Consider the following 16,249-nt stretch of genomic DNA (forward strand, 5'->3'; position numbering starts at 1 on the left):
GAATAGCAAATTTGGTTTCCCTTCTAAGAGACCATGTGTCCTTATGCCCCTCCCCACCTCATGCTGTCTCTGGCTTCGGTTGGAGAACTCTGGGACTCTCCTCCGGGACTCTCACTATGGGTTTCGGAGGTCAGGATCCCGAGAGCTGTCTGGACCGTTTAGCCTCAGATCCTGCCTTTTCTGTGAGTATTCGGGCGGGGAGAAGGGTGCCCCACTTACCGGCTGAACACCCCCGTGCTGAGCAGCTGGGTCATGAGAGCACCATCCACATCCCCCAGAAATCTCCCTATCTGCGAGAGAGAGAGAGACAGAGAGAGAGAGAGAGAGAGAGAGACGGAGGATGAGAGGGCAGGGGGACGACTCCAAGCCTCCCACCTTGGTCCACGGCTCATTTCTGAGCTCCAGACTTCAGCTCCCCCTTGGGTTTTCCCTGTAGATGGCCTTCGACATAATCAAAGAGGGGTCCATTTCACTCCTACCCTCCCCTTTAATCTGCTCCTCTGCCATATTCTTATCTCAGTGCTTTGAAAACTCTAAATTGTAATCCATTAGTTAGCTATGAAATCAATCTAGGGGTTGCAATCACATTTTTTTTAAAGCTACAGAATTCCTTTGAATGAATCAGTGTGAATCATTTGCAGCAAGGTCAGACAGGGTTTTGTGAAACTTGATTGCCTGTGTGTGTACCTGTGTGTGTATGTCTTGGTCACAAAAGACTCAAAAACAGCACTCTGTCCCGCACTGTCATCCTTGTCACCCAGCTAAAATAGGTTTGAGAACTTGAGCTGCCTTTGATTCCCCCTCCCTCCCCGGTCTTTTCCAATTAATCCGTGATTCCTGTGGATCTGTCGTTCACCACCCCGACTCCATGAATAGCGACTTAACCTAAACCCTTGTCCTCTCTGCAGCCACTTCCCTCCCTTGTAACTGGACTTTCTCCCGGGCCCCAGTCACTGCTGCCAGACAGTCCTCCTCACACAGCTGGGATCGTGGTCGTCTCTTCTTTGTTTCCTGAAACAAGACACCCCTCCCTCCACCCCTCCTTCCTCACCCAATCCGCCAACACCAGGTGAGCACCTGACCGTGCTAGGCGTCCTCCAAGCCAACGAGGTCAGCTCACCCGCCTGCCTGCCTGCCGTGCGGCCTTGGAGCCCCAGGGCCACCGCGCCCTCACCGCCCCCACTGCCTGCTGTGTGACCACAGGCAGGTTGTTAGAAAGATCGAGGATGGCGTGTGCCCAGCAGCTGGCCCACAGCGAATCCTGGGTAAGTTGCGGCCAGTATGACAAGGAGACACCCGGATCTTGGCTCCTCTCCCTGCCTCAATTGCCCTTCCCCACTCCTCACTGCAAGGAGCTTTCCTTCTCATCCTTCTCTCAGAAGTCTTTCTTCTCTCGCCTTTCCAGTCAGAATGAATGTCTCCTTTCTCTGCCCTAAGACGCTGACAGGCTGACCACAGAAGCACATGGGAGAAAAACTCCTCTGCCCGGAAAGCCCTTCTGTTCTGACTGGGAGGCCTGAGAAGCTTCTTTGCAGAGGGCAGTGGACAGCAGGGGGGCCAGTGTGGAGGAGGCGAGGGCGTTCCAGGGACAGAATGACAAGCAGGGAGCTGAGAGGCATCCAATCCTGCCTGTTCCTCGAGGTGCAGCCCTGAAGCCACCTGAAGTTCCTGTGGGTCGAGGGCTCCCTGTCAGCTGGGGCTCACTCTCTGCTGTTCTGTGGACTGCATGTGTGTTCCTCCATCACCTGATGGCGGCATCCTCGCGGGCAGAAATCCACACCTGCTCCCCACAGGCCACACAGGGGCTCGTTCACGGTATTACTCGGAGTGTGATCTGCTGAAGGAAGGTGTGAGCGAACCGAGAAGGGAATGCATGAACGGTGTGAGTGTTCTGCTCCCTGAGAAAGTGCAGTGAGGCTCCTGATGATGCTGTCCTGTCTCCTCCCTAATTCAAGGCTAATTCACCAAAAACCTGAATCAAGTGTCTAAACACTTGAGAAGTCCCTGAGAGTAAGGCAAGCTTCTAGACACTGGAAATAATGTATCCTCCTTTGTAAATAAACAACTTGACTTCGAGGATATGTCATGCTGGCAGAGAATATTCATCCTTCTCTTTGGTAGGGCAATCCTGCTTTAATTACAGTAGCAATATACTCCACTGAAAGACTACGTTTCCCAGCCTCCCTTGCTGCTGGGGCTGGCCAATGAAATGTGAGCAAGTCATAGGACTTCCTGGAATCTGTTGAAAGGGAGAAGAATCTGGGGGGGGGGGCAGTGGCGGCGGGTGCGGGGGAGACCTCATTCAGGGCTGTGGCCTCCCCCTCCTTCTTGTCTGGAAAGTGGACTAGAAGGCAGGAGTCCCTGTAGCCACGTTGTGATCTTGAGGATGGTGGCACCTGGTGACCATACCATACCAGGCCAGGGCTGCCTTCATCCATTCCTTATGTAAGAGAATAAGCCTTTAATTTGCTCAAGTCACTGTAGCAGGGATTCTATTCCCAGCGGTAGAACACTATTCCTAGCTGATACAGTTTCATTTGAACTAAGAGTGAATCAGTGCCTCAGAGACGTAAATTGATTGAATTTCCTGAACCTGGAAAGCCAAGGTCCAACCATTCCACCTTGCGTACCCTGTCAGTTTAGGGCCCCCCCAGACTGAATGCAGAGGGGCACCCAGCACAGCACAGCACAGCAGGGAGACTATAGCCTCTTTACAGCCCTAGCACTCCTGGGGCTCTACCTGCCAGCCTGCTTTGCTCCCGCCAGGGCAGGGAACCGCTTTCACTGAGGATAACCCGCACAGACTCAGTGGCCCACTGGGCTGCTGCACTCTGGGGCTGGAGCAGGGGCTCTGGGGCTTCCTAAGTTTACAGTCTATAATGAGGTGATGTCCTGTGAGGTCCCACCCGGGAGCCTTGAGCAGGAAGCAGGTGGGGCATGTGGCAGCCAAGAATACAGAACTGGTGAGTGTCCCGCTGGCTGGCTGCAGCCCCTTGACACGGGCTCATTTGCATGCCTGTGTGAGTCTGCCCTCCCCAAAGAGAAAGGGGGCCAGAGGGTGAAGTAAGGCAAAGATTCATTCTAGTGTTGGAATGGAGTGAGTGTCTCACGGCCTCTTTACCCAGGGACAGCCTGTTTCTTCGCTAAAAATGGGAAAACACTCTCAATGGCTGTGAGGATAGATGAATTACCAGAGTGAAGTCACTGTGCACGGCTCCTAGTGGGGGCCAGTCCTTTCCTCCCTTCCTGCTGCACAGCCTTGCCTGGGTCCCCTGAGCTTCCCGGTCTTTTGGCAAGCACCTTTGGCCCGTTGGCCCCACAGTGGGGCCAGGAAGGGTGTGGCGGCATGGGCGCCAGCTCTGCACTCCTGGAAAGCCTCTGCTGCCAGCCGCGGTCTGGGGTTTAGGTGACCTGCTGGATTTCACTTGGGAGGCACCCAGCTCAAGCTGCCCAAATGAGGGTGCTCTGGCCCTAGGAAGGTAGAGTGCAGGGGGCCCAGAGACATGCTGAGACAGGCGGTGAGGAGCTGGGGGCTGGAGGGACAAGCTCAGGAGCACGTGCAGGGCAGGGAGGCTGAGGTTTCTCCTGCACCCACCACAACCGTAGCACCGGGGAGTGACTTGAAGACAGCCTGCTATTACACTTGTGCAGGGAAGACAAAGGACTTGGGGAGGTAGGGAAGGTGGAGCAGGGAGGGGGGGTGGGAGAGAGCCCAAGGGAACAGCTGAAGCCCAGGACAGGCACGTCAGAGGCCCTGTGAGGGCAGGAAGGGTTGCCATGGTCCGAGGGTGTTGCAGGCACCGGCTCTGTGGGCTGCGGTGGAGAGGGAGGAGGTGCTATGCCTTCTGAGAGATTTCAGCCCTTAGAGAGAGATGCCACAATGGGGTGTCTGATTTTGCTGCCCCTTTGAGGTCCATTTTGAAGTTCCCATGTGTGGGTGTTACCCACAGGCAAATGACGGGGCTCAGAGTCCATAAAACTAGAGTGACATATCCACTGTAAACATTACAAAGATCCACAGGACTGTTGTTACTTTTGTGGCCCTTACTGTCTGTGCTCTGTCTAAGCCCCAAATAGATGTATGTAGTCACATCATTTGTAATTCTTTATTATAAGAATGAGTCCTGGGCTGAAAAAGAAGCCGAGAGGGGCCAAATATCTAATCCTTAGGACGGGAACAACACCAGGTCGAGGAGAGCCAAGCGCCCCTCCCTCAGGCAGGCTGCAGGGGGTGCCCTGGGCTTCTGCACTCCCGCGATTGGCTGGGTAGGAGGGTCTCCCTGAGGAAGGGCCGGGAAGAACTCTGTCTGGAAAGAATCACTGCATCTGGAGCAGAGACAGGCTTCTCTCCCCAGGCCCTGGATGGACCTTGGCAGGGCCAAGAAGTAGCCTGGACCTTTTGGCACATTAGTCCAGTCTGCAAAGTGCATCCAGATCAGCAGCGACCAGCATTCAGGCCTAGGCAGCGGCTCTCAGACTTCATCACCCATCGGAACCGCCGGTGGGCTTACCGCAGCACGGGCGGGGGGCCACCCGCAGTTTCTCACTGCTTTGGTTTGGGGTGGGGCCTGGGAACAGACATTTCTATCAACTCCCAGATGCTGCAGATGCTGCTGGTCTCCCTCCACACTTTGAAATCTAGGGATAAAAGGGGTCAGGGGCGGGGAGAAAGCCCAGAGTTGTGGCCGTTGGTGGCACCTGAGTATGCTGAGGGTCGGGCAAGTTTGGGTGGGTGGGTAGGAATATGTGGTGGGATGATTCTGAGATGGTTCACAATGGCCCAGCCTCTTCTAGTCACGCCCTTGTGTAAGCCCATCCCTTTGAGGGCAGGCTGCATCTAGTGACTTGTTTCTAGGGAATGGAACATGGTACAAGTGACCAGATGTCACTTCTGAGATGAGGTTCTCAAGGCTGACTTCTGTCCTGCCCTCCACGCTCTGTTCCTGGCTCCCCGGCTCGGATGGAGCCGGCTGCCGGGTGAGAGCCGCCCTCCGGACAAGCCCACCTGGCAACCGGAACCTGCCAGCCACCTTGGGGGCGAGTTTGAAAGCTGAGCCTCCTGTAGGTGAGCTTTGAAATGGCTTGAATCAGCAGAGCTGGCTGGCACCTTAATTGCACGCCTGGGAGGGACCCCGAGCCACACTCACCCAGCTAAGCCACACTCAGGTTCGTCACCCCCAGGAACTGGGAGACGGTATAAGTCTTGTGGTTTTAAGTTATTACATTTTCGGGTAATTGGTTGTGCAGCAATTGATAACTACTACAGAGTTATTGAATGAATTAATTTAAATAAAAAAGAAAAGTGGATGGATGGATGGCCTGGCCTGGACACCTGCTGGGCATTACTTGAAACTCTGGTGCCTCTGGCCTGGGCGCTCAGGGGCCTAGGGCATTGGTCCTGATTCGTGCACCTCAGACCAGAGCAGCAGGGTGACGGAACTCTGCCCCGAGCACGAGCAGTGCGAGCTGGGCAGGACCTGGCCGGACGGCTGCCCTAGACCCAGACCTGCAGCCTGAAACGCTCTCCGGGGAAGGCCACTCTCCCTGGGTTTACCCACCTTGCCCAACAAATTCTCCATTTCCATCGGAACCCACGCTCTCCCAGCTTCACTTCCCTTCCCACAAGGTCTTTTCCAGAACCTCCTTCCCCTTTACATCACTACTCTTCGCTTGTAAGTCTGGCTTTTCTGTGGCTATGAGTTTGGGGGTTAATAACCTAACCTTGCAGAGCCTCAGTGTTCCTCAGGTGTGAAATGAGACGGAGAACATCCCCAGAGCTGGTCAGAGGAAGCCGTACCCCGCCTTTCCTGGGGCCCCACAGTGCGGAGAGGAGGGCGGGGGAGCAACGGGCTGTGACAGAGGCGAGGGTGACCAGGCACCGTGGGAGCTGGGGCTCTGGAGGAGTCTCTGGTAGGTCCCAACATTATTAAGTGAAGATTGGATTTCATGTCATTTGTACTCAGCTTCATTTTTCCAAGGATTTGTAAAACTATCCTTGGAAAAATATCCATACCATATTATGAAATAATACAATAGCTAAGAAAATGGGTTAAATAAGCTAAGTAAACACATGCTTTATAAAATGTAAGTCTCTGAATAACTGTTTGCTATCACATATTACCCAAAGCTGTACCCAGCGGCGTCATGATTCATGAAGACATGAGCAAGTGTTCAACAGGGCCACGGTGAGTTCCGCAAAGGGCGCCTGGGGAGGGAGTGCCTGCCCTGGGCCCCGCTCCCTGCCAGGTTGCCCGGCCGCCTCTTAGGAAGCACCAGCCAGCGATGGCCATGGGCCCAACCTGGCCCTTGAGCTAAGAATGTGTTTCTATTTTCAAATGGTTGGAAAAAAATCAAAATATGAATAATATTTCATGGCATAAAACTTATGTGAAATTCAAATTTAAGTATTTATAATTTCTATTGGGACAAAGCCACACCTCTCCCTTTTGCACTGCCGGCAGCTGCCTCACGCTACAGTGGCGGCGCTGGGCAGGTGTGGCGTCCGGCCCTAAAGCCTGCGCGTGCTCTCTGCGCTCAAGGACCATTGCCTATGGCTCCAGCTCCCCGGCTCAGCCTCTGGGGCGTGGCTCCTCCTCCCTGCGCCCTGCGCTCTCCTCCTCCCTGCGCCCTGCGCTCTCCTCCCCAGTGTCCAGCCTTCCACACTCTCTCTGAAACTCTGGCTCTTGAAAGCCAACACCACAGGGACTTGGAGACACTGCCCATCTCAGCTCCCCAGGGCAGCAGGGGTCAGCGCATAAATGATTGAGAGCATCAGATAGGCCCGAAACCTCTTTCCAACCACGGGTTTCAGCTTCTGACGTCACCCATTTTCTCCAAGAGCAACTAAGAAATACTAACTGAGCTGACGCTCTGTCCAGGGAAGAGTGACATGGCCAAGAGGGGCATGAAAGGGACAAGGAGGCAAAGCAGAGGCACCCGAGGAACTGCAAGGCACGACCAGCAGTGTGAGTCCTGCAAGGGGCGTCATGGGGGTCAGCCAGGCCCCAGCTCCTGCTAAGGAGGAAAATGGGTAAAACCATCTCCCTCTTCACTCCTGCTGCTGAGACAGGCTCCACAGAAGTGGGTAATTCAAAACCCCTCCTCAAGGAGTCCGATTCCATGACCCACTGGGACCCCTTCCTCAGTTGCCCTCTTTCTCACGTCTCCTTCCTGCGCCCTGGTTCCTGCAGTGTTCGGATCGCACCCTGAGCCCGGCTCCAGCGCGGCCAGGGCAGGAGGCGTCCGTGGCCATGGCCTTTCCCCAGCCCAGCCCTGCCGGTGCCCGGGCACTGAGAGCCCCGGGACTTGAAGTGACCTTAGACATCATGTTGTGCAGCCCCTTATTTTAGAGAGGAGGAAACTGAGGCATGGCTAATGGAAGCTGCTTCGCCCAATCCCATACCTATCTCATCAGGGGAAAAGCTCACTCTGGACCAAATACCATTTCCCTTCCATTGAGGTTTAGCATGGAATCTACTTCGAGACTCCCGGCTTGTTTCCAGGAAACACTTCACATGAAGGTATTCAGGTTTGGTTCAAGTTTGATTCCTGGCTAAATAAATAATTAATTTCGGGGCCCACTGTGGGGCTTGGCAAAACAAAATTACAATTGCACCTTCTGTTTTGCCTTTCTGAGCACACATGGGGTCCAGGGAGGCTCCCTGAGTCTGGGGAAGATGATACATGCCAGCCGGCTGCTGCGTAAGGATCGCCTCCACGCTTTATTTCCTCGCTTGCGAACTGAGCGGCGCGTTTGCTGGGCTAGAATTTTCCACGAGGGAGGTCCAGGCAGGAAGACAGCACAAAACGGGAAGGCCTGGCCCTCTGGGCCTTGTGAAGGTGGAAGCGGGGGATGCTATGGTTTGAATGTGTGCCCCCAAATTCACGTGTTGAAACCTAACCGCCAAGGTGATGGTTGACGGTGGAGCCTTTGGGAGGTGATTAGGTGATGAGGGCAGAGCCCTCAGAAGTGGTTTGAATGCCCTCATAAAGGAGACCCCAGAGAGTCCCCTTGTCCCTCCTACCACGTGAGGACACAAGGAGAAGTGTGTGACCCCGTCGGACGAGGGCCTCACTCCACATGCTGGCATCCTGATCTCGGATTTCTGGCCTCCCGAATGGTGAGCAATAAATTTCGGTTGTTTTATAAGCCTCCCAGTCAGTAATTTTTTGTTAAGGCAGCCTGAATGGACACCAGGGGAGGGGGACAGGACAGCGGGAGGGAGCTAAGGAGCCCTGGAGCAGCGGGAGGCGCGCAGGGCTCTGCGAGGAGGTGCCCTGGGTGAGGCCACGCCCACCCTCCGCTGGCCTCAGCACAGAAAGCAAACGGGGCCTGAGAGGTCGCTTTGCTGAACCTCTCCTCGTTATGTGGATATTTTCCCCACTAGCCAGGGAAGAAGGCCTGAGTAGTTACAGACAAAATTAAAAAGTAGTATTTTCTATGATCATCTGGGTTGAAAAGTGTCTGAACTTTGTAATCTTGCTATGGTGGCTTTGGTTTCAAGAGGAGATCCCATTTTCTTCAGGCCTTTCACTCTAATTGGCTCTAAACCAGTATTACTTCCTGAGGACATTAACCCTTTCTTTGAAGCCAGGGCTCTTGGATGACTGGACCACCCCCTAGGTCCACTTCCCCAGCGCCTTACCTCTTGGGACCTCTCTGAGATCAGAATGAAGCCGTTGTTGTCGATGACAAAGCAGTCCAGGTCCTGGGGAGAAACCCAGAAGGGAGGTGAGGTCAGGCCCTACCCCCGACCCCCAGGTCCCCTGCCTGTCCTGGCATTTGGGAAGACAGGCCTCCGTGCCTAAGGAGAAGGTGCCCTCTGTGGAGCCCAGCATGCAGGAAAGAAGAGCACTTAGGTGGGAGGGGGGCCGACCCATCAAGAGGATGTGGGTTGAGGGGCCGGTGGCTCGCACTTCCACCCTCTTCACACTGGGGAAGGACTTACGCTGTCCTGACAGCTCTTTGGGCACAGCCCATCCCCAGCACCGCACTGGAAGGAAGAAGAGAAATGATCAGGTGTGTGTGTATGCCTGGGCGTTCGTATGGTAGATATGGGGCATGTGATTGTGGGAGTGCTGTGTGTGGGGTGCATTTGTGTTGTGCATCGATGTGTGGGGACTGGCGATGTGTGTTTACGGTATACTAGTGGTACGTGCACACGTGTGTCTATGGTATCTATGTTTGGTGTGTATCCATGTGTGGTATACATGGTATATATTTGGTATGCGTAGCGTATGTGTGGTGTGTGATGTCTGTATAGTGTATGTCAGTATCTGTGGGGCATGTGCATGCTTGTATTTGACATGGTGTATATGGTGTGTGCACATGTGTGTGGCAGTGTCTGGTGGTGGGGGCGGGGCACTGAAGCAGGACCCTTGCTGGCTGGGTCAGCCTTCCCAGAGGGAGCCCCGGCCCCAGCAGCTGCGGCTAAGGGGATACAGTCAGCTGTATTGCTAGAAAGGCTCGTGGGGTGGCTTCTTGCTGTTTTTGGTCACCCTGTATGATGTGGTTGCTGACCCCAGGCTACGGGGCTGCTGCTCCTTCCCCCTGCCATCCCTTCCATCTTCACTCTCTGGTTCCCTGAACTTGCTCAAAGTGAGGGCACAGCAACAAGTGACAAGTGCACGGGGGCCATGGAACACAGGAGGCTCCATCCATGGGGGCAGATTTGGGGCTGCAGGAGCTTGTGCAGGAGCTAGAAAGCGCAGGAGGAACCAAGTCTGTGGACTCTGGGGAGCCACGGCAGGAAAGCAAGAGGTGGAATGGAAAGGGCAGAGGTAAGGCTGAGATCTTAGCAGGTAGACCACAGCCATGGCTTGGATCTTGGCTGGAGGGACCGAGGAGGGCAGTCTCCTCACTCTGCTGTGTGCAGGGATCTGGGGCAGCGAAGACATAGTGAAAGGCAGGCCAGGCCCAGAGAGGACGCAGTGTCCTGCCCTTTGCCCCAGGTCTAAGCTGAGAGAGAACACTGCCTAGGGGAGGCTGGGACGGGAGGCTGGGGCCACAGCGGAGGCACGGGGAGCCGAGAAAGGCAGAGGGGAGGATCCAGGAGCTGCCAGGGGCTCAGGAGGTGGGCTGAGAGGCAGTGGGGCGGCAGGGGGAGTGGGTCTGGAAGTGCCAGCCCCTCTTCACCGTGGACTCTTTCGGGAGCTCCCTGGCTCTGACCCGGCCCCGCCACCCTCACACCCACCTGCCGTGTGGCCGCCCAGAACAGGCGCTGCAGGAAGTCCAGCTTCATTTGGATGCCCACCGCTGTTTTGGGGGAGGTGGGTGGTGGGAGGGAGGAGACAGTGAGAGAAAAAAATAGATTCCAGTTAAAGAGAGGGGGTGCATCATCAGGAACTGAGGGGAGAGACAGCACCAGGGCAGAGAAGGGGCAGGGAGAGCTGAGTCAGATGGCAGCCTGCGGGCCGAGGTTCCTGGGGGGCAGGGTCACGGAGAAAAGAAGAGAGGCTGGTGCCTTCTGTCTTTCTGCGGCAGACGATACCCGAAAATGGTCCAAGAGTGGGACGCGGCCTGCGTTCTAGAGAACACTGAGAATGGCATTCATCCTTGGATCTTGGGGAAATCAAGGTGGGTGCACTGGGCACACGGTTTCCCCTGTCCCACAGATGGAAAAGTAGAGGCAGAGAGACAGAGCCATTTGTTCAAGGTCATGTGACCAAAAGTGGATGGGAATTCATGGCCACTGTGGGTTGGGTACATGGGGCCTCCTAGATCTCCATGCGGAGGAAACAACCCCTCTTGTACCCAGTCTCTCCCAGGTTTGCAGGCAGGTCCCAGAATACTAGAGACTGTCCAGCCTGCAAAAACTACTCTTTCGGTGATGCCACTTACAAAGGCCACCCAGGCCTCTTTGGTCCCTGACTAGATGTAGCAAAATTTAGGGCCAAAGAATAGGGGGGAAAAGCAGCTTATATTGAAAAGAAAGAGTAAAAACCTAGGCTGACTTCCTACTGCCTGATATAATAATATCGAGAAAGTGTTGAGTGCCAGGGACATTTATGTCCAAGAGCTTGTTTCATCCACACAGCAGACCAGTTCTATTATTATTCAGACTTCACAGCGGAGGACACGGAGGCTTACAGAGATGACACAGCTTGCCCAAGTCACCTAGTCCCTAAATACTGAACCAAGACTCATGAGTTTGTCTCTCAGGCTCTTAACCTCTCTGTCCCCTGGGCCTGACGCAGCCCCAGTGGTCCGACAGACCTGAGAGGCAAGCGCTTGCCCACTCTTGGCTTCAGTTCCCTCATCTGTAAAATGGGAATGCACCTGGGTCCCCAGCCATTACGCTGTTTTCATGGGACATTCTACAGTTACCCCGATGGCATTCATTGGAGAGATTTTCCATCACAATCATCCTAACTTCCTGAGGCTCAGGTGGCTCTTCTACAATAGACTGGAACACCCTGACCTGTGTGGCTCAGTTGGTTGGGCATCATCTCACGAAGAGAAAGGTGGCTGGTTTGATTCCCTGTCCAGGGCACGTGCCTGGATTGTCGTGAATTTGGTCCCTAGCCAGGGCTCATATGAGAGGCAATCAACTGATGTTTCTCTTTCACATGAATGTTTCTCTCCCTCTCTTTCTCCCTTCCTTCCCCATTCTTTAAAATAAATAAAATAAAATAAATCTGTAAAAAAAAAATGGATTGGACTTCCAGTATGGCATAGAAATACAGCATTGTATCCTTTTCTTTTTTTCAATATGAAATGATCCTAGAGACAGAAAGAGACAGAGAGAGGGAGAGAGACAGAGACAGAGACAGAGACACCAGGGAAGGGTCAAGGGGCCAGAGTTCCAGCCCTGGATTGGACTAGAGCTTTGATCCTCCAACTTTAGCAGGCATCATAATCACCTGGAAGGTTTGTTAAAACCATATTCCCAGAGTTTCTTATTCAGCAGGTCTGGGGTGGGACCTGAGAATTTGCATTTCTTTAGTGCTCCCTGGTGATGCTGATGCTGCTGTCCAGGAATCATATTTTGGGAACCACTGTTGTAAAACATTATCGTCTGATTGAACTTTCTGAGATGATGAAGCTGTTCTAGGTCTGAACTGTCCTGCACAGTAGCCACTAGTCACATGCAGCTATTGAGTCCTTGAAATGTATCTACTGTGATTGAGGACCTGAGTTTTAAATTTTTTATTTAATTTTGAATAATTTAAATTTAACTAGCTACCTATGGCTGGTGGCCACCATGTGGGACAATGCAACTCTAAGCTCTGCGTTTACAGATCAAGAAGCCAAGGCCCTGAGAGGCCCCTTGCGGTGTCCTGGCAATTCAGTGGCTGGAACTCAGCCTTGCCTTCTTGAATGGTCCTATGATATGGAAACATTTGAATTCTATGGGGCCTTCTTTGCTGCTTCAAGGTCCAGGCGGCTGAAAGGAGTAGCAGAGAAGGGAACAAGTGGACCCACTTCTAGGTTCATGAGAGGCACAGACACAGCAGGTGTGATCAGCCACCCTGGCTGCCACGCCCTTTGTCCCTCTCACGCCTCTTTCCTTCTGAGGCTGCAGGGGACCCTTAGTCACTCCCCCTTGTATTTCCTTTTAAGAGTACTCTTGATAGTCTCAATATTCACTTTACACAGATTTCTTTCACATGTAGGAAAAGACTGAGTGAAAGAGGAGGAACTTTCTAAAAATTGTCAGAGGGGAGTCACTCTAATGCTTAGAATGATCAGCTCTGTGGGATTTAGGGACGTTTACCTACCTCAGTCCTTAACCCCTGTGGGTCAAAGAGCTCTCAGGCTATTTCTGCCTCTCTACCTATTGGTCAGTGCCAAGTCTTATAGAAGCATGACACTTCTGAGCTGGAAGAAATTTCATGATTCTAACAGAGGGAGTTGAGAGGGTGGGGTTAATTCTTCCCTAATGGAGCAGGTATTGGGGGCTGTCAGGTAGAAATAGCAGGAGTGGGGCACAGAGAAAGTTCTCCCCTGCTGAGTTTGGTCTCACAGCTGGACTATAAGCTCCTCCAAGGCGGGTTCTGGGTCCTTTGCTTCTAGGTGTCCTTTGCAGAATTTAGGCCATTCCAGCTGCCTGCTGACATCTCCACTTGAGTCAACCATAGGCATTTTAACACATGTTCAAAATCTAACTCTGACATTTTCTCCCAAAACCTCACCCTCTTTGAGATTTCCCCATTTGGGGGCAGATTCTTTACCTAATGTCATGTTCCTCCATCCCATCCAAGTCCTGCAGACCTTATTCTGTATGAGTCCGTCCACTACTTTCCTCTGTCCCTGCTACCCGTCTGGGCTGAACCATCCCCTCTGTCACTCGGTTTAATGCAACAGACCCCTAAGTGATTTCCCTGCCCTCCCTGATCTGTTCTTCACATGGCTGTAAGAGCGAGCTTTCTAAAGATCGAATCATGTCACTCCCTTGCTGAAAAGCTTCTGATGCCTTCCCACTGCTCTTTGAACAAAATCTAAACTCCTTTGTGATAGTACCTACAAGGCTCTAAGGAGCGGGCCCTGTGATGTCTCTGATTTCAGTGGGAATCACTTTCTCCCTCAAACATGCTCAACTTGTTCCCACTCCAGGGCATTTGCCTCAGCCGTTCTCTCCTCCTGGAATGCTCTTCCCTGAGAACTTTACATGGCTGGCTCATTCTTGTCATCAGATCTCAGCCCAAACATCACGTCTTAGAGAGGTCTTCCCTGACCTCCCCAAAGACAGCGGTCCTCCTCTCTGCTATTTATTCTCTATCTCATCACTCTTTTTATTTTCTAAGCAATATGGCTTGTTTATTTATTTTATTCTCATTTATTGTCTGTCTCGTACCATTAGAACGGCTAGTAGCAGGCAAGGGGGTTGAACTCTGATCCCTAGCACATGCAATAGCACATAGAATAGTGAGGGGCAATAAAGAAATACTTTATTCCATTGCATCAGTCGCTTGATTGGGAAGCAAATTCTCCAAGATCTCTTTGAACCTTGCCTCTGGGGTTCAAGACCTTGCTGAACTCCTTTTTTGCTATACAGAGCTGGACTTAAACCTGAGAGATTTAGCTGTGCTCTGATTCCCTCGAAGACCTAGGAGGAAATCCACTAACAAATGGGGAATTTAGGTGCCATGCACAGGACTTCCTCCCGGTAAGCGCTGTCAGATGCTGGCTGGTACAGAATGGGGAAGGCGGGGGGAGCATGGGGACGTCCTTGGCAACAAATCCACTGTGTTCTGCCAGACCTAACAGCATGTACCCCTTGGCTTCAATCATTTCAGATCTTTCTGCTCAGCTCCTGCCTCACAACCCGAATGGTGCTTTTCCTCCTCAGACACTGAGAAAGCCCAGCCTTCTCTCCTGGGGGACCCACCGGGGCAGCTTCGGTTCCTGTTCTGGTCACTTGCTACCTTGGGTTGTCAGCTATGGTCAGAACCTCTTCAGTGGACCTTCACCTGGGGCAGCACCAGGCTGGCCGCCCTCCTCTCAGCACCTCCTAATAAGCCTACTGTGTGCAGGAGCTGCTATCTCATGGCACTATTCATAGCAGGCTCAGTACTAACCCATGGTGAAGGCAGAAATCTAAGCAAAAGGGCCCAGGGAATGTGAAGCACTTGGCCTTTGAGGGTAGCTTCCCCCACCCCTTGTGGGTTATTAAGAGACCCCCTTCATGCCTCTGCATGTGAGTCTTTTAGACATTAATCTTGATCCCAGGAGGGACCTGCTACAACCTGATAGAGGAGAAATTAGACCCCCTTCTCCTGGCCCTAGCCCAGCCTGACCGCCCCCTGGCCGCCCCCCCTGCCCTGCCTGTTTCTCCACAGTGATCTCGGGTTTTCTTCCAAAGGAGCTTTTCTTTAAGATCTCTTTGGCTGGCAGACAACCTAACAAAGAGCCTCAATAAGACCCAGGCGGCAGGCGGCTTATCAAGATGAACCTCTTTGCTCTGCATCCTGGCTGTCACTTCAGTGCTGCTTTGTCATAACAGAAGGCAAAACAAAACAGCTGTGCATGCACACACTCACGCACACCTGCACACACACACAGAAAAATGGTCCCTGTTAGGGGCTGTACTTCCGAGGAGTAAGAAGCTCCATATTTTACCTCCTAGGTCTCATATCTACTTTGTCCTTCCTCGTCCTCTGCCTGGATAACTCAGCCCACAGACTGCAGCCTTAGGAGGGGCCACCTTTCCTAATACAAGCTGGGGAGTCTGCAGATGCTCAGCGAATACTTGGATCCCGGAGTGCCACTGCCAGAAGGGAGACCAGAGGTCTCAGTCACTCTCCTTCCCCATTCTACAGGCAGAAAACCGAGGCCCAGGGCTGTCGGTTACTTAACCAGCTGCGAGCTGGTTGAGCGATTTCAGCCGGTGTGTGGCAAGGATTTTTAAAACATGCAAAACCTGACCATTTAGTCAGGGGCACTGACCTCTTTTCCCTTAGAGTGTCAAGTAAAAAAATGACAACAGCCAATAAAATAGCTGCCTGGTGTGAATGAATCAAAATTACAGCTGTTATTTTTTTTTTTTTTTGTCAAATTGGCAAAAAATATATTTTTTGGTGTACCGCAGAATTTTAATGATTAGTTTATGTGTGCCACGAGGTGAAAAAGGTTGAAGATCACCGAGCTAGTTGATGGGCAGCGGCCTGATTCTGCCTTCCCTCCCCACCCTCTTTAGCAGCAGGCTGGGGGAGGCCGAGGCCCTCCTCTGCACCTGCTCACAGTGTCGGAAAGCGGGCACGCTGACCACAGAAAGTGGCCAGACATTTTCTGTGATAACTACAGGGTGGCCCAAAGAAAGATTATAGATCAGAGAAGATCAAGTCTGTGGACTAACCAGGGAAACATCACGGAGGACCCTAGGCTCTGGTTTAGTTTTTCAGGAAGGCATTCCAGCTTCAGGGAAGGACACACTTTCTGGGGCTGCAAAGTGGGCAGTGTGTTTGGGGGTAGGTGGGAGCATTTAGCCTGAAGGGCAAAATGCACGCGACATCTGTGCAGTTGAGAGGGGGCTTCTCAGGAGGTAGGAGCTGCTCTCTCTTCCTGGCACAGCAGCCCGGGCCCTCCACTGCTAAGTAGCCCAGAGAGCAGACAGAAAGCGGGGCGCAGGAGCATCTGGTTAGGGGTGTCTTGAGTCAAGGGGGTTTCTCAAACCCCACCCCCAGTTCTGATGGTGAGCCCCCCAGGAAAGTATGTGAACTGTATGAGGGACACTGGGATACCCCTGATATTGCTGATGTTGCCAACACGCCACGCTTTCTGCAGTCTGCTTCTTGGGCTGGTTTTAAG

The 16,249-nt window shown here is 52.9% G+C and overlaps 1 protein-coding gene and 1 long non-coding RNA gene across 3 annotated transcripts in view; one reads left to right on the top strand and one right to left on the bottom strand.

Moving 5' to 3' along the window:
- Positions 1-16,249, bottom strand: part of CACNA2D4 (calcium voltage-gated channel auxiliary subunit alpha2delta 4) — a 119,090-nt gene that overhangs the window by 7,457 nt on the left and 95,384 nt on the right. The window contains exons 28-31 of the mRNA XM_054577194.1: positions 10,194-10,255; positions 8,949-8,993; positions 8,646-8,708; positions 220-290 (exon numbers count right to left, since the gene is read on the bottom strand). Of these exons, the coding sequence (XP_054433169.1) occupies positions 220-290; positions 8,646-8,708; positions 8,949-8,993; positions 10,194-10,255 (241 nt within the window). The remainder of the gene's footprint in view (positions 1-219; positions 291-8,645; positions 8,709-8,948; positions 8,994-10,193; positions 10,256-16,249) is intronic.
- LOC129073527 (uncharacterized) lies at positions 62-2,225 on the top strand. Of its 2 annotated transcripts, none has more exons than XR_008529443.1 (3): positions 62-182; positions 909-1,265; positions 1,406-2,225. It is a non-coding gene; the product is annotated as an uncharacterized LOC129073527 (long non-coding RNA). The 2 variants fall into 2 exon arrangements; XR_008529442.1 differs by having other exon boundaries at positions 1,438-2,224.

Source organism: Pteronotus mesoamericanus, unplaced genomic scaffold, assembly GCF_021234165.1.
Source record: "Pteronotus mesoamericanus isolate MK-2021 breed Mesoamerican mustached bat unplaced genomic scaffold, CSHL_Meso_final contig_41, whole genome shotgun sequence".
Lineage (NCBI taxonomy): Eukaryota > Metazoa > Chordata > Mammalia > Chiroptera > Mormoopidae > Pteronotus > Pteronotus mesoamericanus.